Source organism: Dermochelys coriacea, chromosome 8 (assembly GCF_009764565.3).
Source record: "Dermochelys coriacea isolate rDerCor1 chromosome 8, rDerCor1.pri.v4, whole genome shotgun sequence".
NCBI lineage: Eukaryota > Metazoa > Chordata > Testudines > Dermochelyidae > Dermochelys > Dermochelys coriacea.
The window spans coordinates 90,625,512-90,651,340 of record NC_050075.1 but is presented as its reverse complement, the minus strand read 5'-3'; the positions used below and the strand labels follow the sequence as shown (position 1 = coordinate 90,651,340).

General features: G+C 39.1%; 1 protein-coding gene across 1 annotated transcript in view; it reads left to right on the top strand.

Annotated features, from left to right (window-relative positions):
- CACHD1 (cache domain containing 1) overlaps window positions 1-25,829 on the top strand; it is a 196,495-nt gene that overhangs the window by 70,500 nt on the left and 100,166 nt on the right. Inside the window, exon 2 of the mRNA XM_038413098.2 lies at window positions 9,191-9,253. Coding sequence (XP_038269026.1) covers window positions 9,191-9,253 — 63 coding nt within the window. The remainder of the gene's footprint in view (window positions 1-9,190; window positions 9,254-25,829) is intronic.

Below are 25,829 nucleotides of genomic sequence, written 5' to 3'. Positions count from 1 at the left end.
CCCAAAAATATTTCTCACCACAGTTACCACAAATAGCTCTGCCAATGGTAACAATGGGAAGCCTTTGTGCGGATAGTGTTAAAATAGCATCAGCCACTTGAAGCCCTGCCTGCCCTAGTATTCCTTCCCTTGTAGCTGAACCAGTGATAGCAACAGTTGGAAATTTTTCACAGAGATGCCCAGTGCAGAGAGAGGCTACTGTGGTCTGCTAGTGGAGAGTTTTACTGCCATGGCTGAGGCAGCAGTTATTTAAAATCTCACAGGAAACTGGAAACAAAGCACTTACAGAGACAATAAACAGTTCTTTAAAAATACGACTTGTAATGTAACTGCTAAATTAGCTGCACTTCATTTACCATTCACTGAATGTTGCACAAATGTTTTACATTTAGGTTTTTTTCAGACAATCTTTGGCTGTCAGTATGTTTTATCTTCAGCAGAAAAAATGCCATCCAGTTTGAAAGCTGGATTCAGTTCTAGTCTGCCATTTCTAATTCTGGTTAGCAAAACTGATGTGCAAATGGTTGACTGCTTTGACTAACAGTGTGAGCCTTTGTTATTCTTGACGAAGAGATACAGTTTTAACAATCACATTTATGGATGTTTGTGAAAGTATTTTTTAACTGCAGAATGTTGCTGCTGGATTCACTTTAATTTTCAGGAGCAGAGGAAACAACTCAGCAGTGTACATTTTAGTTTCTGATCTGAGTCCAGTTTAGAACCATTCCCCAAGTTTAGAAAACAAACACCCCCTCACTACTTTCAGCTTCAAATAGCCTCAACGTCCTATTCCACTCATCACTGAGATTATATGAATTGGGCGGCATCAGAAGCTGCCTTTTCCTTGCAAATTGGTTGCTGGTTTGTTTACTTTATCTGGTCAAGGCTTTGAAAGCTTCAAAGCCATTGGTGAGTCAGGACAGCTGTGCTGGAAAGTGCATAAGTACATATAAACCCCAGACTAGATGCTAAAGAGGAGCTTAGTTTGGGAAGTTTCAGGTTAATCACACTAGCTGTTTTTGAGTTCTGTATCTTCCAAAAAGTAGAGTCTTAACTTTCTGAAAACTTCTGTTTGGGAAAATTGGGTTTTGTATTATAAAGGCTTCCAGTTGTTTTACATACTTATCCACACAAAGCTAGCACAGTTGTCTTCTGGAAACTAAAAATATTTCGTGATTTTAGTTTGCTATCGGCCAGCCCCTTGCTGAATATTGGAAATTCTACATTAGCCCCTGCAGTTATTGTAATCTCCTCTCCAAACTCCAATGTAAGTATCATAATCTGCGTGCTCTGATGTTGAAGGGAAACAGAAATTGATGGTCAAGTATAGGAGTAGTGTGGAGACGGTTCTGAATAGCAGATGATGAAGCTGGGTATGGTCCAGAAGACATGTACAGTTGGGCTCTTATGTGGGTATATAGGAGTCCATACTGCAGACTTGAGAACTGTGTATAACCATAGCACCATGGAGATCTAGTCAAGGACCCAGACCCCATTGTGTTAGGTGCTGTACAAACACAGAAGAAAAAGACAGTCCCTGCCCCAAAGAGCTTACAGTCTAAGAAAAGAGATAACAGATAGAGATGGTTATATGGGGAAAATACAAGAGAACAATGAAACAATAACCCTCTGAAGAATTCATCAATATTTGTGGAGCTTATGACATCTGTCAGAGTTTGTACATTTCACCAGTGTATAGCTGTATCAGCCAAAGACAGGAGAACTAGATGGGTGGGGGCGAATCAATGTCTGGTAATTCCAAGCTCAGGTTCCATAAATAACATTAACTCTGCCTCTGTATCTTGCCATGGCCCACTTTATCGTGTATTATGCTTGAAGGCTATGTGTAGGTGCTAAGATGCATCAAAATGTTGCTTGTTGACGATAGTAGGAATGTCACTGCGGGAGGGACGCATCTGTATTTGTTGAGATAGAGACTGGATGTTTTAGCTGGCTCATTCAGGAAGGGTGAATATGAGAGTTTTCTGGCTAGATTGGTATTCACTGTGTAATGACAAAATTCTAGGGTAGCATATAGGCTACTATATTAGGGGATATGTGGCTCATCACAGAACTAAAAATTAATGGTAGCTTTTAGCTACAAGTGATCATGAATCAGATCACATTTATAATGTGCAAGCAGAACAAAATCCAGACTAGTCATATGTATACATTGTGCTTTAATAGGGCCAATTTCACAAAGCTGAAAAAGAATTGTGAGCCAAATCAGCAGAGAGGAGGAATTTAATCAGAAAAATGTGAATGATGATGGTGAATCATATAAGAACACCTCACTAGATGCCCCAAAAGCCACAGTCCCACAAGTGAAGAAGGCGGGTGTGCTCATTAAAAAACTAACCTGATTTAGAGGGGAAGTGAAGACAGCTATAAAATATATAACAAAAGGAAGAAAGTGGAAATTGATGGTAGTGAATATAGGTCAGAAGTTGGAAACTGTAGAGAATTGATGGGGGAAGCAAAGGGACACAGGGAGAAGGCTATTGTTGTGGGAGGGGACAGTAAAAGGGAGTTTTTAAAAATATATTAGGAGCAAAAAGCATCCTGACAACGGTATTAGTCCATTACTGGATGGAAGTGGTAGCATTATCAATCGTGGCGCAGAAAGGGCAAAAGTGTTCAATAAATGTTTCTGTTCTGTATTTGGAGTAAAAATTGATGATGATCTTCTTTGAGTAGTGTCCTTATGGGAGTGCCACTCTAGGTGCACTTGCATCCCATGTGCCTCAGATTGGAGATTTTAAGTGGCAGTGTTTGTTTGGCCCACGCATGTGCCCTCTGCAGCCTTGTGCCCTGCTCCGAGAATATATTGAGTTGCGTGGGCGAACCGCCCTCAGTTCCTTCTCAACTGTGTCCGAGTTGAACGTACCTCAACTGAATTTTTCTCTCATTATTAATATTTAGTTAGTATGAGTTGTTAGTTCCTTTTGTATTACTTAGCTGTAGTAATTTTATAGTTTTTCAAAACAAAAACTTAAAACAAAAAGATTTAACATATACTGTCAGGAATAAGGATCATTCTTTCTCTGTTTCAGTAGCCACTCTTAAGAATGTTCCCATCACAGAAAGACATAGTGCTGTGACTTGGATGTCCACTCAAACATTTGCTGAACGCTATGCAGTCACTCGTGCCTCAGCTTCTGATGCCATATTTCGTTCTACTGTTCTGTCATCATCCTAGACTTGACTCTGAAGCCCCACCCCTCTGCAGAGCGTACTACTCGATAATCACCTAGAGTGGAGTACCCATAGGGACGCACCATACCACCTTGAAGAATGTAAGTTATGCTTGAAGAATAGGGGACTCTATCCTGGGAAGCACTGACTCTGAAAGAGATTTGGGGGATGTGGTAGATGATTAGCTGAACATGAGCTCCCAGTGTGACGCTGTGGCCAAAAGAGCTAATGCGATCTTGGGATGTATAAATAGGGAAATCTTGAGTGGGAGTAGAGCGTTTGTTTTGCTTCTGTATTTAGCACTGGTGTGACTGTTGCTGGAATACTGTATCCAGTTCTTGTGCCCACGATTAACAAAGAATGTTGATTAATTGGAGTGGGTTCAGAGAAGAGCCACAAGGATGATTAAAGGATTAGAAAACATGCTTTATAGCAATAAATGTAAAGAGCTCAATTTAGTTAGCTAAACCTTAAAGAAAACATTAAGGGATGACTTGATTATGGTTGATAGCTATTTACATGGGGAACCAACATTTAATAATGGGCTCTTCAGTCTAGCAGACAAAGGAATAACATGAACCAGTGGCTAGAAGTTGAAGCTAGTCAAATTCAGACTGGAAATAAGGTGTACAATTTTGACATGGAGCATAATTAACCACTGGAACAATTTACCAAGGGTTGTGATAGATTCTCCATCATTGACAATTTTGAAATCAAGATTGATGTTTTTGTAATATATCTGCTCTAGGAATTATTTTGGGGAAGTTCTATGGTCTCTGTTATACAGGAGATTGGACTAGATGATCACGATGATGTCTTTTGGCCTTGGAATCTATGACTATTGGAAAGATGAAAAGATACACTGAGTGGAGGCAAGGTCTGTCCAATATAAAAGTAAGGTATTGAGGGATACATAAGGAGGAGAATTAGGTTTGTTTGTGGCAACTTACCTCTAACTTTCCAGACTTTCAAATGTATGTATGTATGTATGTGTGCACAAAAAACCTAGAATGATCTACTGTGACTTTTAATAATAGTTATTGATGACCGTTGTTCAAGATTTATTGATGAGTCTTTATGACTTTCACTTTAAAAGGAAGTACCAGAAGAGTGTTCCAGCACTATCATTCATAAGAATGCTAAAAATAATAATGCCTGAATGGTGTTCCGGAGTGTTCAGGCATGACTCGAACCCTGCTTAAGACCTGATGGAATTAGAGGGTGATCAGAGAAGAGTGACAAGACTGATTAGGGGATGGAAAAGCTTTCATATGAAGAGAGTGAAAAGAATGGGATTGTGCACCTTAGAAAGAAGATGATGATTAAGTGGGGACATAATAAAAGTATCTAAGATAATGAATGGTATGGAACAGGTAGATAGGGAGCTTCTATTCTCCGGATTACAGAACACAAGAACAAAGGCACATGAAACTGAAAGACTGCAAATTTAAAACTGAGAAAAGGAAATATTTTGTTACATAATTTATCAAAATTTAAAGAACTGGATAACCACAAGAATAACCAAAGTGGTGGTGATTGATGTCAAGAAAAAAAGTACTGGAAGAGAAATGAAACTTCACGTTTCAGGGTGTAAGACCATCTCTAATGATTAGAATTAGAATGAGACCTTCGTTTGGGGGAGGGGCACAGATAACCCCACATCTGCCTACTGTAGGGTTATTTGCACCGTTGTCAGAGGCATCTGGTCCCTGCTCCTGTTGTATGGATCTTGAGTTTGACCTAGCATGGCAATTCCTATGTTCCTAGAGCTGTTGTTGGACTAAGTGATGATGGGTCAGGACAAATAATCTTGAATGACCATCTCATTAAACACTTGTGTAATTGTTCCTGTTAAAGTGAGCTAGAATTCTGCTGCCATCGGTTAAGCAGACTCAATTAAACAGCAAGGGGTGGGGAGAATAAAGTAAAGATGCTAATACATTGTGCAACCCGCACTGAGAATGCTCTCTTAAATATTTCTCTTTTTTTGTAAGTTTCTGGAATTTAAATTTACCTTTCAATCTGTGGAATCTCTTTAACTACTTTTGGAAGTTGAAAAAAGAGACTTTTTCTGTTTAGAAAATTAAATAATACACTATGTAAATGTTCACATGTCCTTTGCACACTGGTTAAATGACAATAAAAGGCAAAAGGATCAGGGGATCTTACCTGCTCTATGATTTACTCTTTTCTCCAGTTGGTGCAATCCTTAGTGCATTTTGGCTAATAGGTTTCTTATTTTTTTTGCAAAGTTTTAATAAAAATGAGAAAACGGAATGTTTGTACAGAGATGATTTTTTTTGTAAGATTAAAATTCTCCTGATTATGCAGAGGGAAATAATTTTTGCTCTAGGTGAAAATTCCAGGTAGTTTTATTGAATAGGGAACAGATGTCTAAGTAATAGAATTGCTGGGAGAGGTAGAAGAGCAATTCATCTGTAACCTGAGGGAAAGATCAGGGGACCTTATCTGTGAATCGCTCCATGATTTAGCCCTTTCTCCAACTGGTGGGACCCTAATTTAGTGTGGATTTCTGGTTTAATTTATTGTTGAAAATTGCAGTTTGGCTAACAGGTTTTTACTTTTTTTGTATAGTTTTAATAAAACTCAGAAAATTCTCTGCCTGAAATGAATATTTTAAAGAATTTGACTAAAATTGATCTTAACCCAAAATAGGTTTAAAATAAAAAACTTTATTCCAGTGGCCAAATGAATTACTACAAGTAGTGATTTTTTTCATAACTGTTCATAACATACTCTCTCATTATTTTGATAGTTCATAAACACAGCTATATTTAAAGGTATAGGGGAAGGATCAGCTTTGTATTAAGGACAGGAAGCTTCATTCTTGCTAGCTGACAAACTGTTTCCTTGTTGTTTCTTTTGATATCTAGAAATTAAATGCTATGTGGGGAGAAAATTTCAATTCATTTAAAACATTTTGCATCAAAATGACACGCTTTAATGTATTTTTCTCTGATGTTAAATTTTTCTTCTCATCTAAAGGAAAAAAAAACATGTTTGTAGTTTAAGTACCTGAGCATAGCTTTTAACAAAAGTCTGGAAAGAAAAAGAAATCTGCATGTATGTCTTAAGAGTAGTCACATTTTTGTTTTTTATCCTTCTAGGCTCCCTGGGACTTGTGAACTTGAGAGCTGCCCTTCCAAATGCTGCTCTCATATTAAGAGTTCAAATTTCTGAAATTCCTAAAGTCCTCAAGAGGAAAAGGGATAAGGGGAAGTGACAGTCATAAGCCAAGATTTTCCAGAGTGCCTCTGCTGGCTGTGTACATGTGTACATTCTGACTATAAGCAAATAGGCCAAACTCTCACCTGGAAAACTCGTACAGTTTTGAACAACTTCTTTTGATTCAATGCTGAACGCCTTATGTAGCTCTAAATAATTCTGATTTTATATTATTAAAACTTAGGAGAGTTGAACTGAGCGTCTGGGAAGTCTGTTTCAGACTTACTGCATTGCTGTAAATGTGAAGCATTCCATCAACTTCATGTCCTCCACCATAGTGTCTCTGAATAGCTGTCATGGCACATACATAGCCAAATAGGAGCAACTGGTATTCTTGCTGCTGCATTTTCATGCATTGGGCTCCATGTTGATGTATGTGATGTCCACTCTCTGGGTGAAATCCTGACCCTGTTTAAACCAATGGCAAAATTCCCATTGACTTCAGTAGAACCAAGATTTTGCCCTCTTGTTTTTTCTTTTGTGTCTTTGAAGTCTATAATGTAATCCCCAGTGCTCTCTTCCCTATGTGATGCACTGAGGCTCCAGTAAATGGTAGAGAGGCTGCATTGGTAAAGTGCCGCTTGGGCCGTAAATTTTTGTGGAGTAACTTCAGTTTAGATTGTGGTGGCAGTTTACTTTTTTTTCTTCTCAGAAGTAAAATGATAAGACAGGGGCAGAAGCAAAAGTTTCAATCTTGAGCTGTATTGGTTAAAACTTTCAATAAGGAACCAAATGGCTACATATTGTACTGCAGCATTACTACAGGATTCTTCAAACATCACTGAAAAATGAGTCACTTTAATATGTATAAAAATTCCACAGTAATAATTTATTTTGGCTTTTGTTGTTTTTTTTTAAAGATATGCCCCTAAATATTAAACATAACTTAACGTTAATATTCAAAGGGCAAACTGGGGGGTTTTTTAAAATTATTTTTATAGTATTTAGTCATCTTAAAATTTTGAAGTAATATTTATTTAATCAACAATTCACTCCCTTTCCATTTCAAACAGTTTTTTTCCCCTTGTTGTTTTTGCAGTACAAACCAAAAAGTTACACCTCTGATGGTTGGCTTCTTTTTCTTGCAAAGCACCCTAAGACCAGGTATCTGGGTGAAAGCTGCTATATGCCAGTAGGGACAGGGGCTTTGGGGGAAGGGGTGGAGTGGGGGTGGGAACTGGAGCAGCACACAGCTGTATGGGGCACCAGGAAATTTGGTGCCCCATATTGCCTGGTGCCCTACACAACTGCGTATTTTGCGTATGGGTAGGGACGGCCTTGATCAAACCCCCCCGTTAGTCGTCTCTTTTCCAAGCTGTCCCAGTCTTTATTAGTCTCTCCTCCTATGGCTGCCATTCCATATCCCTAATCATTTTTGTTGCCCTTTTCTGAACCTTTTCCAATTCCAATATACCTTTTATTCGCAGTATTCAAGATGTGGGAGTACCATGGATTTATGTAGTGGCAATATGATATTTTCTGTCTGTCTTATCCCTTTCTCAATGATTCCCAGCATTCTGTTTACTTTTTGACTCCCACTGCATATTGAGTGGATGTTTTCAGAGAACTATCCACAATGACTCCAACATCTTTCTTCATCGGTAACAGCTAATTTAGATTCCCTCATTTTATATGTATAGTTGGGATTATGTTTTCCAATGTACATTATTACTTTGCATTTATCAACATTGAATTTCATCTGCCATTTTGTTGCCCAGTCACCCAGTTTTGTGAGATCCTTTTGTAGCTCTTCGCAGACTGCTTGGGACTTAACTATCTTGAGTAGCTTTGTATCATCTGCAAATTTTGCCACCTCACTGTTTACCCCTTTTTCCAGATCATTTATGAATATGTTGAATAGGACTGGGTCCAGTACAGATCCCTGGGGGACACCACTATTTACCTCTCTCCATTCTCAAAACAGACCATTTAGTCCTACCCTTTGTTTCTTATCTTTTAACCAGTTATCGATCCATGAGAGGACTTTCCCTCTTATCCCATGACAGTTTACTTTGCTTAAGAGCCTTTGGCGAAGGACGTTGTCAAAGACGATCTGAAAATCTAAATACACTATATCCACTGGATCCCCATATGCTTGTTGACCCCCTCAAAGAATTCTGAAAGTCCTTTTTTTTTCCCCTACTCTAGAAACTTAAAGACTGGGATAGTAATTGCTGTTACATCAATGCCAGTCTCACTTCCTAGTAGGCATACAAAATCAGGTCTCATTCTCCTGTCTTCCAAACAAACACAGTGCCTTCTAACCTCTAGCCCACAGGCTTTTGGATGCAGGCAAAAGCCAACAACTGGAGGATCAGAAATGAATTAAAAACTTGGAGAATATGGAAAGAATAATGTTTTGAAAGAGCTTTATTATGATAAATGTTTAGTATCTGTAAACAATTATAGTAGTCAGAGGTAACAGATTTTAAATAGAAAGCATAGATATTTTAAATTATACCAGTTGGATAAAATAGCAGAGGCTCTGCAAATAGCATCCTGTATTTTTCTTTTTAAAAACGTAAACATTTGCTTTACTTATTTAATTATAGAAGCATGTATTTTGCTTGCATAAATGTGGTTATCTTTAGGTAAAGTTGACAGTTTTAAAAACTGTTTTAAATGAGTCATAGTATGAAATCTGTCTTTTCCTAACATACTGCATTTTTATTGTTTTTTTCCCTTCAATATTGCTTGAAATCAGTATTATGCCAATGTCCCTTAAGCACCATTTCTGATTTTATTACAGCGGATATTCAACTCCTTTGTGTACACCGAAAAAATCTCAAATGGAGAAAGTGAAGTTCAACAGGTAAGGAAAAAATGGAATGTATAAAAATCCCCTGGCCATCGGTTGGGGGAAAGTGTTGGGTTTTTAAAGGGACACAGTCAACTTAAATATCACACTTTTTTGTCTGAACGTATTTTATTGACTATTCTTACACATGAAATCAGAGTGAACAATAACTGAAGGTTGTTTACTTTGTACCCGTCTGGTAGCTTTGCTCTCCCCTGAATAGTAAGGCAATTTACTTCTCTGTAAGGGTTTTTCACTCAGCAACAAGGGAGAGAAAAACATGTCTTGTATAGGCAGGACTTGGAGACAGATATAGCATTGACACTGCTTTCCTTAAAAAAAAAAAAAAATTGACTAGATTTTAAATTGGCTGTGCCCTTTAAATAATCTTCACTTTAGGTGAATGTTTAGTGATCACTAACACATTGACATTTGTATATGCAGTATTATGTACTTGTGAGCTTTCAAATGTAATCTCAGCTGAATCTCATCTGATTTATGTGCAGGTATTTGATTAGCTTATAACATCTGTTTGCATCACTCAAATTTGTCTGTTTATTTAAAATAATAGATTTGAAAATTCAACATATGTTTGGGTTAAAAAAAGTAAAATCTTGAGTTTAATATTAGGTAAGTGTAGGCCCCCACATTGGTTATTTCTATTTTAATACACTGCAGTACAAGAAACAAAGGTTATGTTTGGGTAAATATAAAGGCTAAAGGATCAGACTGAATGAAAAAGACAAACCTAAAATTCTAATTTCATTTTCAGCTTGCTTATTCTCAGAACTCCATCTCATGCTAAATGTGATCAATTTTGATAGAAATGGCAAACACTGTTTTATGTAACTGATCTAGGGGCTAGAACAAAGAACTGGCTTTTGATTCCCACTTAAGCCACTAACTTACTTGTGACCTTATGCAAGTAACTTGACCTCCTTAGACTCCATCAAACCTATTTTAACATTCAGTAAAAACAATACTGCCTCAGAGCAGAGTTTTCCCAGGGGAAAAATGAATTGCCCTCAAAACATGCAAGTAATTTTTAATTTGGTGGCTGGACAGTTGTACTCTTTCAAGAGCATTTTACAGCTTTGCATCAGCATATGGATTTAAATTGGATGTGCAGATAAGTAAACGAACTCTCCAAGTACCTATCAGACATGAATTGCTTTCCAGGGCAAAAAGTCAAAATAGAGATGGGCTTGAATTAAACTCTGGATTCAAATATAGTACACTCAAACTTTGGGCAAATTGGGATTTGAAATTGGAGCTCAGCCCTTCTCTAGTTCAAAGGAAATACAGTAATTTGAATATGGTTATGGTCATTCTTGGAGTTGAGTTAATATGTGGAAAATGGAATAATATAAGAAAAATTCTAGCAATTTTAGGTACTATTTTAAAAAAAATCTTCAGTTTTAAGAATATTCTTCTTTGCTGGAGTTAAAATTAAGATGCATAATATATCAGAGCTCAACTTTCATGCTTGTCTATGATCGTATAATTAGTGACCCAGGATGAAAAGTAGACTATCGGATAAAAGAAATCATACATTTTAAAAATCACCCCCACTGTAAATAAGCCCACCTTAGTTTATGAAAACTGAAAGATTTGTAAAAAGGAAATTTTACTCTTCATCTTTGGTGCTTCTTGTGTACTATTTGAATTCATGCAGGTTGGTGGAACTAGATTGATTGGTGTGATAACACGGTTCATAGGAATTGTTGGGGAGATTCTAGTCAATTATCCTGTCTCTGACAGTTACCAGTACTAGATAGACACTACAGAGGATGGTGGATAAATTCCGGCAATAGATATTATGCAATAGCATGTGCTCTGTGGAAGAAGTTTTTTTTCCTAGTACCAGTTGGGTTGTGTCCTGAATTGTAGATGGTGATGTTTATATGAATATCTAATCTTTTTAATGTATACTGCTAAGCAGTTTGCCTCAGTATTTTGTTGCAGTCAGTTCCATGCATTAAATGTGTTTGTAAACTGGCTGCCTTTCAATTCAGTTGGGGAGTCGGTTCCTTTGTGCTTGTAATATGAGAGAGGATGGGGAAGTATGATAGGAAGGCCTTCTCTGTTCCATTTTCTATTTCCCCTGTATAGCTCTGTTCCATCATCTAAGTCACTTTGTATTTGTAGCCTCTTTTAACTAAATTATGTGGAAGACTTTCCATGTTTCTAAGAATTTTCCTTATCCTTCTCTGGACTTCTTCTTTTTCTGGTTTGTTTGTTTTTTTAAGCTGAGGTGATCAGAACTGGACACAGTAATGAGGTTCAGGATGTGCTATCAATTTGATCTAAAGGCCCTGTATTAGTTTCAGTATTATTCTCTATCTCATTCCTAACAGAACATTCTCACATTGCTATTTTTTTAGACTATTCTTGTGACTTAACTCGATCAGAGGTTTTTAGAGAGTGACGCTGTCCCCAATGACACCCCAATATCATTATATCAGTGGTGTGTGTGTACAAAAATATTTTTTTCTTGAGTGATTACAGGTAATTGTGAACCCAGCTATGCATTTGAGAAGTTCAAATTATTTCTTCCCAAGTGCATTAACACTACATTTCTAAACTATGTTTCATTGTGTTGCCTAATTGCCTAGGTTGGGTTCACTTTTCAGTTAATATTTCAGCAAAATATTTGTATATAAATAATAAGATAAAATAAAAATTCAATTAACATTAGGTCTTAACAAATGTGTTTGTTCTAACTAAATATATTTTTTTATCCTAAACTACCTGACAGTTTCCCTTTCTAAAATTTAATTACTCATTGCGATATGCAGCATTGTTCCCAAAGAAACCATGGCAACAGTGTTGAGGAAACAATATAATAATACCAAAAAAGATCTTAGGATATTTCTAATTTAGTTAATTCACTGGTGTTTTATGCACTAAGGTTTACTTTTGTTTTGTTAGGAATTTAGTGTACTTAGTATAGCTGCATCCATCCGTATTATATATTTAAATATCATACAACTATCCAAAACATAAAAAATTCACACTACTTTCTCATAATTGTACAAAAAATGACTGTCATTAGGGACATTAAAAGGGTTCAGTGATTATACTGTATCCAAAAGAGATCTCTTGTGTCATAGTATCAAACCTATATACTAGTGCAGAGTAGTAATTGAGTTTATAATAATGTTCATTGTCTGGAATTTTCAGAAATGTTGCTAGTCATGTTTTTTGGTAGGTTCCTAATTTTTTCTTGAAGGAAGTTGAATGCATATTGGTAAAATATGCAATATATTTTAAAAATACTGGATTAATGAGGGATTCTAAAGTTTTCCTATTACTACTAGTCTTAAATTAACATACTGTACACTGATATTTAAACCAATTTAAAAGGACGGTTAATTATCACAATATAATATTTGGATTGAACCTGGTGCCACACCATATTCATTTGTATAAACATGCCCAGAATCACTGGTGGTGAAGATTAATGTTAAAATCTGGGGCCACTTGGATTTAAAAAGCTACTCTGTTACCACTAGGTTTAAAAACAATTATTGCCTTCTGGAGCTTACATTTTAAACTTAAGGGTCATTGGTTTTCACTGCAGACAACAAACTAGTCCCGCTATGAAGGTTGTTAAGTAAATAAGATGGGGGCAGGCAGAAAGGAGCTTGTGCTTAACTCAGGAGAGTGGGAGGGGGTAGGGGAAGAGAGAGAGAACCTTGTACATTCTTCTAGTTTAGATACAGTGGAACTTATTGTGATGGTTTCCCACCTGGAACTGAGGTACCACTGAGCCCTCTGACTCACCAGCCTGGGTTCCCACTCACACTATGCTGCTGTGACAAGCTGTAGACTGCTCCTGGTCCTATACGTTCACACAGGCAGGGACACATCCAGCTGCAGTTACATACAGGCTGGCCGAACACTGCGTGAACCAACAATAGAGAGGCTACAGGTAAGATATCACCAGCTTCTCCGCCTAGGATCCCAGAGTTTTACTGTCCTGCCCTGGCCAAAACCTTGACCAGTATGAATTTATTACCCAGTTTGCCCCTCCATCAATGTGGAGAGGAATATGCAACAAGCCTGTGTTAAACCAAGCTGAGATTTTTCTCCAGACACTTCACTTAAAGGCACACTGGTTTAGATTAAAACATAAAACAAGTTTATTAACTACAAAAGATGGATTATAAGTAGGGCCCTACCAAATTCATGGCCATGAAAAACGTGTCACAGACCGTGAAATCAGGTCTTCCCCCATGAAATCTGGTCTTTTGTGTGCTTTTACCCGATAGTATGGGCCGAGATTTTGAAAAGTGAGTAGTGATTTGGTGGCCTTAGTTTTTGGATGCCCAAATTGAGACAGCTTAAAAGGGACTGCTTTTTCAGTGCTGAGGCAAACTCTATGGATGGGCCATAAGATGTCTCAGGTTGGGCATCCAAAAATGGAAGCAACCAAAAATCATTAGTTTCCTTGAAAATCTATGCCATACTGTATATGGTATTAGAAAGAATGTGGCTTATTGTGCAGTCCATTGTAAAGAAATTTGTTTGTTTGAGCATGCACAAATGTGTGTGCTTGTGTGCAACATGTCCAAAATGGGGCAATTGTCATGGTAAATTGAAGTTTTAGGCCTTAAATCATCCTGACTTTGGTAAAGAAGGGCTCACTGGCTTTAATTTAAAGTTGAAGAATAATATCTTTCACTACCATTTCTGGGTGGTCTGCACACCACATAAAAGTCACATGGGCTAAATTATACATATCGGATGGCTTTTGAAAGTAAAAAGTGTGCTGGGAAATTCAGAAACTGAATTGGGTCTTCTTTATTGAAGCCTTCACTACGCTTTTTTTTTTTAAACTTGAGAAAAAAAAACAACACTAGCTTAAACCCCAGTCATAGATGCACACATTAATTCTAAGTAGATATAAATAAATGTCTAAACATTGTAAGTAGTGTGATGGGTACTTAACTGTCACAGAAGAAAAATGGGGCCCCAATAGAGTGTAATTACTGTGTTTAAAAGCTCAGTATTGAAGTGGATAGAAGAATAATTGAGTACTGTTTTATTAATAACTTAGTCTTTCAGTCCTAATGAATCACGAGCAGTATAACTGGAATTTTATGAGTAAGAGTGATACATCCAACTGAGCATCTTGAACAAATGCAAATAAAATGTAAGCAAATTAAGTCCCCTATCACTGGCTCCTTTTTTTTTTTTTTTGGTCAGTCATTAACAGTTTCTTACCAACTGATGGCCAAAGGCAATTATTTATAGTTTTCTGTCAACTGAGAACTTTTCTGGAAGGCCACTCAATTTTTATTTAAAAAACAAAACAAAAAACGCCATGTAAACAATGACGTCTAGGAAACAGAGGGAAAAACTAGAGCTGTTGGCCTGAAGCACCAGCGATTTAATACAATCAACTGTCTTTATGGCACACAAGGAGTGGTTTTAAGTTTAAAACTCTAAGACACTTCATTGCTCTCAAAATCTAGAGCGGTCTATTTCTTAAGAGTAATCTGTACAGTAGGATTCCATGTCATTTTGTGTGTCACTCTGAAACAGAATGTCTGAGTCCATGTGAAGCAATGGATAAAGCTACAAGCATAGTTGAGAGCACTTTTTGTTCAGAATATCATATGTTCAATCATCACTGGGATTCACGGTCTGTTACGATCTGGTTATTAAGTTCTGACCCATTTTTACTACTAGTGCCATGTAACCTTTTCCATGTTGAAATAAGTATTTGCACCATAGATGTGGGGCTTCCCTATAAAGAGAGTTTGACTCTTAACTGAGTTATATGCATTAAGAATAGTTTTAATATGATAGCCATCGGACTGAGAGGAAAGGAAGGTAAGATTAAGCATTTCTTCAAATAGGTGGTTTAAATTGCACATGACACAGTTGCACATATGCACTTGTGCACAGTTAGGTTGCACATATTCTGGGGAGAGTAGGAGAATTTGCAGATGAGAGTGGAGAGCATCTGTTCAAGATTGTCAGACATCAAGGTTCCTGATAGTTCAGAGAGTGTAAGTTTAGAATCCAAAGTCAAAGTTGCATAATGATACAGTTTTGATTGAACAAATTTTTTGATCAATTTAAGATATTTTGAATTGAAGGAAGTTATGACCGGCGCAAGAGGATTTATTAATAGTTTAACACGAGTGAATTGAAGAAAGAGTAAAGGAGATCTAGTATTTGAACTTTGGACTCGCTCTCTATTTCCCCTCCCCCCTTTCCCATCCTCAACAAGCCAACCTTCAAACCTATCTTCCTCTGTAACTATTGCTCAGTCTCCCGTCTTCGTCGTCATCTTCTCAAAATTCCTTGAGTGAAAAGTTTACACTAGCTGCCTCAAATTCATCTCCCCCAGCTTTGTCCTGGATCCCTTCCAGTCTGGCTTCTCTCTCCACGTCATCGATACTACTCACCAAGGGTTTAATGGCTTCAAGGGTCCTCAGATCTGGCTAGGTGTACTCATTCTTCTCTGGTTTCAGAGTAGCAGCCGTGTTAGTCTGTATTCGCAAAAAGAAAAGGAGTACTTGCATTCTTCTCTGTGACTCCCCTACTGCTTTTGACACTGTTGACCACACCGTTTCCCATGGCAACTTATTCTCCTTTGTCTTTTGTGACACTGTCCTCTCCTAAAAAGAAAAGGAGTACTTGTGGCACCTTAGAGACTAACAAATTTATAAGAACATAAGCTTTCGTGAGCTACAGCTCACTTCATCGGATGCATTTGCTGTAGTTCACGAAAGCTTATGCTCTAATAACTTTGTTAGTCTCTAAGGTGCCACAAGTACTCCTTTTCTTTTTGCGAATACAGACTAACACGAAACTGAAACCTGTCCTCTCCTAGTTCACCTCCTCCCTCACTTTAGTTCCCCTAGTACCTCCTTTACTGGATCCATCTAGTCTATGTATTTGTACGAACCCTCCTTATAGTAGTGTCTGATCCCTTCCTATTTTTACCAGAAATGATCTCTCTCCATCTTCCTTCCTTCCTTCCTTTGCAGCTTCTTGTGTGGAGTTTGACGGTGGTGATGGTTGGGGCTTTGTTTGTGAATTTTTTGATTGAGGAAAAGCTAAGTCAAAGAGGAGAAGGGTTTTGTATTTTGTATTGAATGCAATGCATGGTGTTGCTTTTCTGGTAGTGAGTTCCATAGCCTAGGTTCTCCTCCTTTCTTGCAGTGTCTGTGAGTTTCCCACAAATTCCTAGGCCCTCTCTTCTTCTCCCTTTACATCTTAACTTTGAGTGATTTCTTTTGGTCACATAACTTCAGCTGCCATTTCTACCCTCCCTGACCATTCGTAAATGTGCCTCTTCACTCCTGATCTGTCTCCATCCATTCAGTCTCTGTTTCTTTGGCCTCTCCTTCAGATCCTTTGCCATCAAATTAAACTTAATCTAGCTAACACAGAACTCCTTGCTTTCCCTCTCAAGCCCTCTCCACTCCCTTTATTTTCTATTGTCTTGCACAGCCAGGGGAAAATTAGCTAGAGGAGGGGTCAAGCAGTGAATTGTAAACAAGTTTGTCACTCTTTTATACTCCTGTGCCCCAAATACCTTGTCTCTGCTGCTCCTGTGGATAGTGATTGCCCAGCAGGAGTAGGAGAGTGATATGGGCTAGCTTGTGCTCTGCTGTTGATTCTGCTGTCACAACTTGGTAAGATCAAGGAGTTTTATGGAGCTTGCAATTCACTTAAGATTTTTAATGAAATTCTGAGCCCACAAAAATTGAAGGAGTTCTTTATGCTTTTTCCTCCATTGTATAAAGTTATTCTGTATGAGTTGCTGTTAAATAAGCAGGACCATATGAAAAGATACACAAGTTCTTCTGTTTGTGTAGGATTTTCTAGGACAGGGCTTCAGAGATAACTGACATCGGCGTTCCCTTTGATGCATATTACAGAAGTAGCATTTAGCAATTTTACATGCAACAACTTGTATCAATCAGCTTATGAAAAGGGTCAGGAAGTGTCACTGTTGTATAAACAAGCCACCATGTCAGACTTATTTTAGCACTAAGCTCTACAGAAGGTGTTAGCATGGTTCCATAGGATACATAACAATTGAGAGATAGCAGACATTCCCTAGATCTTCTGTTTGCAATCCAACCTGTCATCAGAAAAGGCATGAGTAGCTTTCCTAAATCCAACAGAGATTTAAGGAAAGATATCAGATACAATTTGGCAAGGGAACATACAAAACAGCTTCTGAGGAGGATGTAATAAAATTGTTGTGGTTGAAGCAAATACCCTCATTTCTCTAGTTTTGAATCCACATGGGAACTTTTTTTTTCACAACAGCAGATAATTGAAGTTGATGTATTTTCCTGCTAACATGCAAAATTTGTTCCTTCTTTCTGCCCCCAATGAAGAAATGACACTAAATAATAATGTCTTTAATGAGATTGGCTCTTTGAGCCATTTTGACTTTGTACCTCTTTTAAAAACCAGTTATGTTCATGCTTGGTTTTCCATATTGCATTCCAAACTCATTCACTGTGTAAGAATGCAGAACATAAAGTTTGTTCTAAAAATCTCAGTAAAGGATATAAATCATGCATGACCCAACCAAAGTAAATTAGACACTGGGTGAAGCTCAGGGACCTTGGGAGAATTAGTTTTAGGGATCAGACGTCCAGTTTACAGGCCAGGTTGGCTTGTTGGGGAACAAAGGGAACAAAATAACACATGCAAACAGCATAAAAATCCCAGAGAATCAGTCGCTGAAGCCTTCTTCGTTGGAGTTTCAGCTTATGGATTCCTTTGTAGCTTGGGTTCTTGTTCCACATTCATACTGAAGTCTGGCAGTTCTAGCCCCTACGTCTGTCTGGGAGTTCTTCGTCCCTACTAGTCTTCCATTTACTCATTTTCCCTGCAGCTTCACAGAGCAGGCAAGTTCCCCCCTCCCCCGCCTCTTCCCCCAGCGTGCTGGGTTCCTGCCCCTCCTCCTCTCCCTCCTTGCCTCCGATCAGCTGATGGCCCTTGTGAGGGAGGGGGAGAAGCGAGCCGCAATCTGGGGAGGAGGCGTGGAAGAGGAGATGGGGACGGGCCGAAGGGAGGGGAAGGAGTGGAATCGGCATATCCCCTCCAGCCCCCTGCCGTGAGCTGCTCAGGGCAGGAGGCGAGGAGCACCCCCAGCCCTCTGCTCTTACCCCTGCACTCCCCCCATACCCTCCCAGCCCTCTGCCCTCACCCCTGCACCTCCCTCAAATACACCCAGCCTCCTGCCCTGACCCCTGCACCCCCCTCACACACACCAGCCCTGACTCCTGCACTCCCCCTCACATGCCCCCAGCCCTCTGCCCTGACTTCTGCACCCCCCCACATACCCAGTCCCCCCATACTCAATGTCCTGACTCTTGCACCCCCCCATATTCCAACCCCCACCCTGAGCACTGAATGGGAGCTCCTGTGCGTGTGCGCACACGCACGCGCACACACGCATTCCCACCTGCACCCCTTGCACCAAATGGGAGCTGCCCAGGTAAGCACTCCACCCCCAAACCTCTTGCCCCAACCCTGAGCCCCCTCCCTCATTCTAGCTCCTGGCCAGACCTAACCCCCAGCCTGCTCCTTCACCCCCAGCCCTGTTCTCAGCACGCTCCCACCCTCAGCTCAGTGCAGAGAGAGAGGAAGAGAATGGGCTAGAACCAGGGAGAAGGTAGGTACCCACTCTGTGTGGACAGGGCCTGGATCACAACTGGCAGCGGACTGAGTGGGGCCGGCAGCCGGGACCCTGGCTGGCAGGAGCCGGCGGACAGAAACCGGACTGGCAACAGGCTGAGCTGCTCAGCGGGCTGCTGGTCTGGGGTCCCGGCCGCCGGCCCCGCTCAGCGGGCTGCTGGTCTGGGGTCCCGGCCGCCGGCCCCGCTCAACGGGCTGCTGGTCTGGGGTCCCGGCCACCGGCCCCGCTCAGCCCGCTGCTGGTCTGGGGTTCTGGCTGCTGGTCCCTTGCCAGCCAGGGCCACGCTCAACCTGCTGTCGGCTTAGGTGAACGGAACCCTAAAATGGCAGCGGGCTGAGCGGGCCGACAGCGTAAGATCAGCATTTTAATTTAATTTTAAATGAAGCTTCTTAAACATTTTGAAAACCTTGTTTACTTTACATATGACAATAGTTTAGTTATATAACATATAGACTTATAGAGAGAGACCTTCTAAAAAATGTTAAAATGTATTACTGGCATGCGAAACCTTAAATTGAAGTGAATAAATGAAGACTCGGCACACCACTTCTGAAAGGTTGCCGACCCCTGGTCTAGACCATCCCTGACAGCAGGGTGTCTAACCTGCTCTTAAAAATCTCCAAAATGATAGAGGTTCCACAACCTCAGTGGGCAATAGGAGGGGTCCCCGCAATGGCAAGGAAATGATTAAGTGTGAGAAACCCAGATACTCCTGGCAGGTGGTCCACACCTACATCCTACAGAGGAAGAAAAAAACCCAAACCCTAAGGTCACTGCTAATCTAACCTGGGAGAAAATTCCTTTGCAACTCCACATATAGTGATTGGTCAGGCCCTGAGCTCGTGAGCAAGAATCAGCCAGTCTAGCACCTGAGGGAGAGAGACAGAATGCATGGTGCCACTTCAGTGCCCTGGCACACCCCATCCAATGTCCCAGCTCCATATGTGGCCATTCCTGTGGCTTTAGAAGGACATTAAAAAACAGAATACATTTGGGGAGAAAAATCCCTTCTTGATCCCTTGCGCATGGTCAGATAGAGTCAAAGCCAGGCATGGAGCCAAGAGTTGAACCCAGATCTGCCAAGTCCCAGTTTAGGGTGTTAGCGCTCTCCTATTTCCCCTAATCATTCTGTTTCCTGTTACATCAGAGGAAAGACTTAGAATGTGTCATATAATACAAACCATGGTAGCTCACCACCTAGTTCAGAGTGGAGCCTAATCAATTTAATCCTTTCGCAATCCACAAGAAAAAGTGTCTGAAGATCATGGTGAAATACATAGGTTCTTGGGGCTACAGACCAGGAAACTGAAGAAGAATCTACAGTTAATCTCAGAACAGCTAGGAGGTCAGACTAGATTATCATAGTGGTCCTTCTGGTCCTAAAAAATCTGTGGATCAGATTGATGCATTTGTCATTGATTCAGGTCAGATATTGCCTAAGAAGTTCATCCCACACAGTCTAGACTCAAGGAAGAGAAGAATAATGCCATCCACTTCCCCTCAGTTTCACATATCAGCACTCCATGTCCATGTAGTCTTGACCTTAAAAAACTGTCAGTTCTAATGTTCCTCAGCTGAATACCCAAAACATTAACAGGAGAAATACACCAATGTTTCACTTTAAGATTCTTAATAATAAAAGGGACCTTTTGTTAGAGGTCCCTTAGCTGTGAGATCTGACCTAGCTTTGCCTTGGGCGCTTCACTATCCCAGCCAGTCTTGATGTGAGTGACAGTGGAAAAAGCCATGAATTTGTTGTAATTGATCTTGTACATTAGCACATAAATTGGATTCTAACAAAGGTTAAGTAGCATATTGGGAAAGCGGGCTAATTTTTTTTCTCTTGCAGTAGACAAAGCTCTTTAAAATATTTTAAGGAAAGACAGAAGAAAAGGATGTGTAAAAAAAAAAAAAAAATAAGCAGTGAGGGTTATTAGATGACATGGCTTTCATTACACAATTGTCGAACAAGTATTCTGTGCTGCTTGTAGGGTTAAAGGGGTGTTTAGCATGCCAACACTTCATATTAATGGTTAAGTGACAGTTTTTACTTAATGCTGAGAGAGATCCAATTAAAAGGTAGCCAATAATAGGTGTGAAGGTGTCTGCCCTTTTACTTAAGAGACTGTCTAATGTAACTCTGAAGGATACAGCAGTCATGAGATGAGGTTCAGTTGCAGATTTCAGTAAGAAATACATCTCCATGCATTGTCTAAAGGAATTTGGAGATCAGTATTTTAGCTAAAAGAACAGGAGTACTTGTGGCACCTTAGAGACTAACAAATTTATTAGAGCATAAGCTTTCGTGGGCTACAGCCCACTTCATTATGCTCTAATAAATTTGTTAGTCTCTAAGGTGCCACAAGTACTCATGTTCTTTTTTGCGGATACAGACTAACACAGCTGCTACTGTGAAATCTGTTTTAGTTAAGTGACATTTTGACTTGAGCATTATCTCCTCAGCTGCTTCCATATCTGTAAAATGAGGATATACTTCCAGTGGTGTTAGACTTAATGTTTTTAAGGTATTGATGAAACAAACTATATAAATATTGATGTGATTATAATAGTTTTCAGAATGACTTTCAAGGTACTAGCGTTCCCTTTTAAAATTTTTGGAGTAGACAACAATTGAGCCATTAGAAAAGTCTTTCAGGGTTTCCTAGAGTGTGTTATGGGATGCTTTGCTAAAAGTACTGAAAGTCTGGGAGCCTGAACTGGGCTGTCATTATTTTAAGAAAAGGAGATTTGCTGGTTCTTCATATATTGATAAAAAGTGTTATCAGTACCATTCAGAGAAATTAGAACTATATGTTCTAGTATCAGTTTACAAATAGCTTGGGATGGTTGTGAGCCTGAGGTGCTTAACTCAAGCAGAACTCAGTGGTCTGCTCCAAGTATGGAGGACAGCCATGGGCCTTTTAAGAATAAAAGGGATACAGAAGAGTAAATATAATTTATGAGATGGTCTAGAATACGAGACTTCATAAAGCCCCAAGATATCTATAAAGTCATGATGCCAAAAATATTACGACTCATAAGGAATTCAAAAATAAGATATTAAATTCTTCAACATACATACAACATTCTTCAACATACAAGTAAAACTTTCCTGGATGTTAATCCCCTGGTGTAAGTCAGTTATATCATCCATGCTTGTCAAATTCATTGATACATATTTTGAATACAGTCTTTGACATTTATTTAACTTTAAGATACAGCCATAAATAAAGTAAAGTAGTACTTGTGGCACCTTGGAGACTAACAAATTTATTTGAGCATAAGTTTTCGTGAGCTACAACTCACTTCATTGGATGCATCCAATGAAGTGAGCTGTAGCTCACGAAAGCTTATGCTCAAATAAATTTGTTAGTCTCCAAGGTGCCACAAGTGCTCCTTTTCTTTTTGCGAATACAGACTAACACGGCTGCTACTCTGAAACCCATAAATAAAGTGTGTTCAGTAACTTTCCTTTCTGTAAACACCCCCCTGCCCTTCCCCCACCCCCCAAAGAAGACTTCAGAGATGTAGCACTTAGAGGTAAAAGAGCTTTAAAAAGGCTCTAAGGAAATACACAATGAGAAAAATGTCTCTGGAAAAATTAGTGAAATTCACTGATGTTGTGATGAAACATTGTCAGTAGAGATGGTGCATTTGAAATGCATTACACGTAAGTAGCATCGTAACACAAAATGGTGTTATTGTTTAACCTGACTGGTAACTTAAAAAAAAAATACGGTCTGCATGTTGGCTGCCCAAAGAAATGGACGTAAAATGACTACACTGATTGGAGTAAGCACTGGGTCATCGTTATTCAGTGTCACTTCCTTAAAGAAAAAGGGAAAATGTAGAAACATAAGTACTAGATAAAAGCTGAACAGCAAGAAGAAAAACAATTTTTTTAAGTTGAGTTGAAGAGGGCTGTGACGAGCTGACAGGAGGAAGACTCTTCCATTTCACAGCAAAGTTCAAGGTTTCAAAATTTGTTTTCATAGTATCTTCAAAATATAAAGCTCGAAGGGACCTTGATAGGTCATCAAGTTTAGCACTGAGGCAGGACCCAGTAAACCTAGACCAGCCCTGACAGGTGTTTGTCAAAACCATTCTTAAAAACCTCCAGTGATGGCAATTCCACAAGCTCCTTTGGAAGTCTATTCCAGAGCTTAACTACCCTTATAATTAGAACTTTTTCTTAATATATAACCTAAATCTCCCTTGCGACAGATTAAGCCCCATTACTACTTGTCCTGCCTTCAGTGGACATGGAGAACACCATCTTCTTTATCACAGCCCTTACCTTGAAGACTGTTCTCAGGTCCCCCCCCCAGTCATCTTTCCAGAAGACTAAACATGCCCAGTTTTTTGTAACCTTTCTTCATAGGTCAGGTTTTCTAACCTTTTATTTTGTTTGTTACCATCCTCTGGATTCTCTCAAATGTATCCACATCTTTCCTAAAGTGTGGTGCCCAGAACTGGACAAAGTACTCCAGCTGAAGCCTCACCAGTGGCATGTAGAGAAGGACAATTACGTCCTGTGTCTTACACTCCTGTTAATGCACCCCCAAAGAAGAGTTAGCCTTTTATGCAGCTGCATCAAATTGACTCATTCAGTTGTGATCCACTATAACCCTCAGATCCTTTTCAGCATTACTACCATCTAGCCTATTGTTCCCCATTTTGCAGTTGTGCATTTGATTTTTTCTTCCTAAATGAAGTACTTTTTACTTTTCTTTATTGAATTTCATCTTGTTGAATTATGACCAATTCTCTTGATTTGTCAAATGGTGACATTTGAAATGCATTACACATAAGTAGCATCGTAACACAAAATGGTAATCTAATCCTAATCTCCAAAGTGCTTGCAACGCATCCCATCTTAGTATCATCCACAAATTTTATAAGCATACTCTCTACTCCATTATCCAAGTCATTAATGAAAGTAGTGAATAGTACCCGAACCAGGACTGACCCCTGCAGAATCCTACTATATACGTTCTCCCAGTTTGACAGAGAACCATTAATAACTACTCTTTGAGTACAGTTTTTCAACTACTTACGCAGTCACCTCATGGTAATTTCATCTAGAATGCATTTCCTTAGCTTGCTTATGAGTGTCATGTGGGACTGTGTCAAAAGCCTTACTAAAATCCAGATATATCATATCTACTCGTTCCCCACCCTGTCCACTAGGCCAATAACCTCATAATCCCTACCTTTTTCCACAGTTGGTTTGCAATTGATACACTTTTTTTGTGTGGGAATCAAATGGGCACAGGTGATGACAAATGCTGTGCATTCTTTAGTTCTTTACAGCAGGTTAGGTCTTGACACAGTTCTTTCAATCTGTTCTGTTTTTTGAAGATGGAAGATTGTAAACCTGAACAGTAGTGACGGGTCTGGGCTGATGTACTGTGATCTTCTTTCTTCAGCCACTGGGGCTCTAGGCCTCTGTGAATTTTCTGTTTCACACCACACAACCATGCCCCACTGCGTCAGAAGATTGTTTGCAAATTGCAGCTTTCTGTGCCTCATCCACAAAGTGTGGGTGATAATACTTGTCAACTACAGAAGGTGTTGGGTAGCTTAGAAAAATGAGTGTGAATCATTTTGAGATCATCTGATGGGAAGGTGTTATAAAGTTACATCAGCTTCTCAGTGGAATCCCTATGTTTGGTGGTACAGACAATTCTGCAAAAAGATTTGTAAGACCTGTAGACTTTGGTGAATGTACAGAGGGATAGTTGCTCATAGGGACATGGGTTTTACCACCAGCTGAACTGCTAATATAAAAAAGCAAATTATATGACAAAAACTCACTACGTACAGTATTCAGTTAACAAAAAAACTAATACATTTTAATTTAAGTGTTTTATGTACTTTTTTTCTACACATGGTTTGTGTAATTTTTTTTGTTACAGTTAGTTGCATCGTTCATTTTATCAGCAGGCTCAAACCTCTCTCTGCACCCCATAATTTTTAATATTGAATGAAAGCTTGATGACGGCCATTCAATTGCCCATACTGAGAGAAAAATGTCTGAAGATGGTATTGAAACATTTTAGAAATTTTGGCTTATATATTTTTTGGGAGGGCTGGGTATTCCAGTGTTATATTTAATATGCTGATGAATACAGATAATCAAAAAGAAAGTTGGCCTGAAAATGGAAAAAGAGAGAACCTACTCAGCTACTTATTATCTGATCATTGAAAGAGATGTAAGAGGGAGACGATTAGTAGTCTTCTGGTGTGGTAATAATAAATCATTCTACAAAACCAATTAGATATAATTCTACAAGTCATTTCATTTTGAGCAGTAGTCTGTTAAAAACTATGTTCCTTGGAGACCTGTACGGTAATTGAGCTGTAGTATTGGATGGAACAATGGACGCAAATCCATTGCTGTTATCACTGTGGGCCTTATCAGTCATATAAGAAAGTAAATCATGATGAAATGTTCAGTTAGTAATAGTTAGGAAAGACACTTGTCAGTCCTGGAGACCTGAACTGACCAATTGCATTTCTCAGTGTATAATTTACTAGTGGTTGTCTGGTCATTTCTTTAGCTGAGGTGTTGGAGTTGGAAGGGAGCAAAATGATATTCGTATGGTAATTAAAGAACTTTCTTCAGCTCTGAAGATACTGTTAATTAAAATGTGAAGTGAAATATTTTTGAATATTCACTACTGGCAGTAAACTGTTAAAAGATTATTCCCTTGCATTCAGAATGCAAGCTGTAGAGGATATACTGTCATGGATATTACCAAGTGTTGCAAACAAAATCATGCTCTTGAGGCCTGATCCATTTCCACTGACTTCAGTGGGTTTGGGATCTTCTTCTTAACATATGTGCCTCAGGTGGCATGTGACCAGGATTCATTACCAAATTTGGTCTGTTGGTTAGATCAT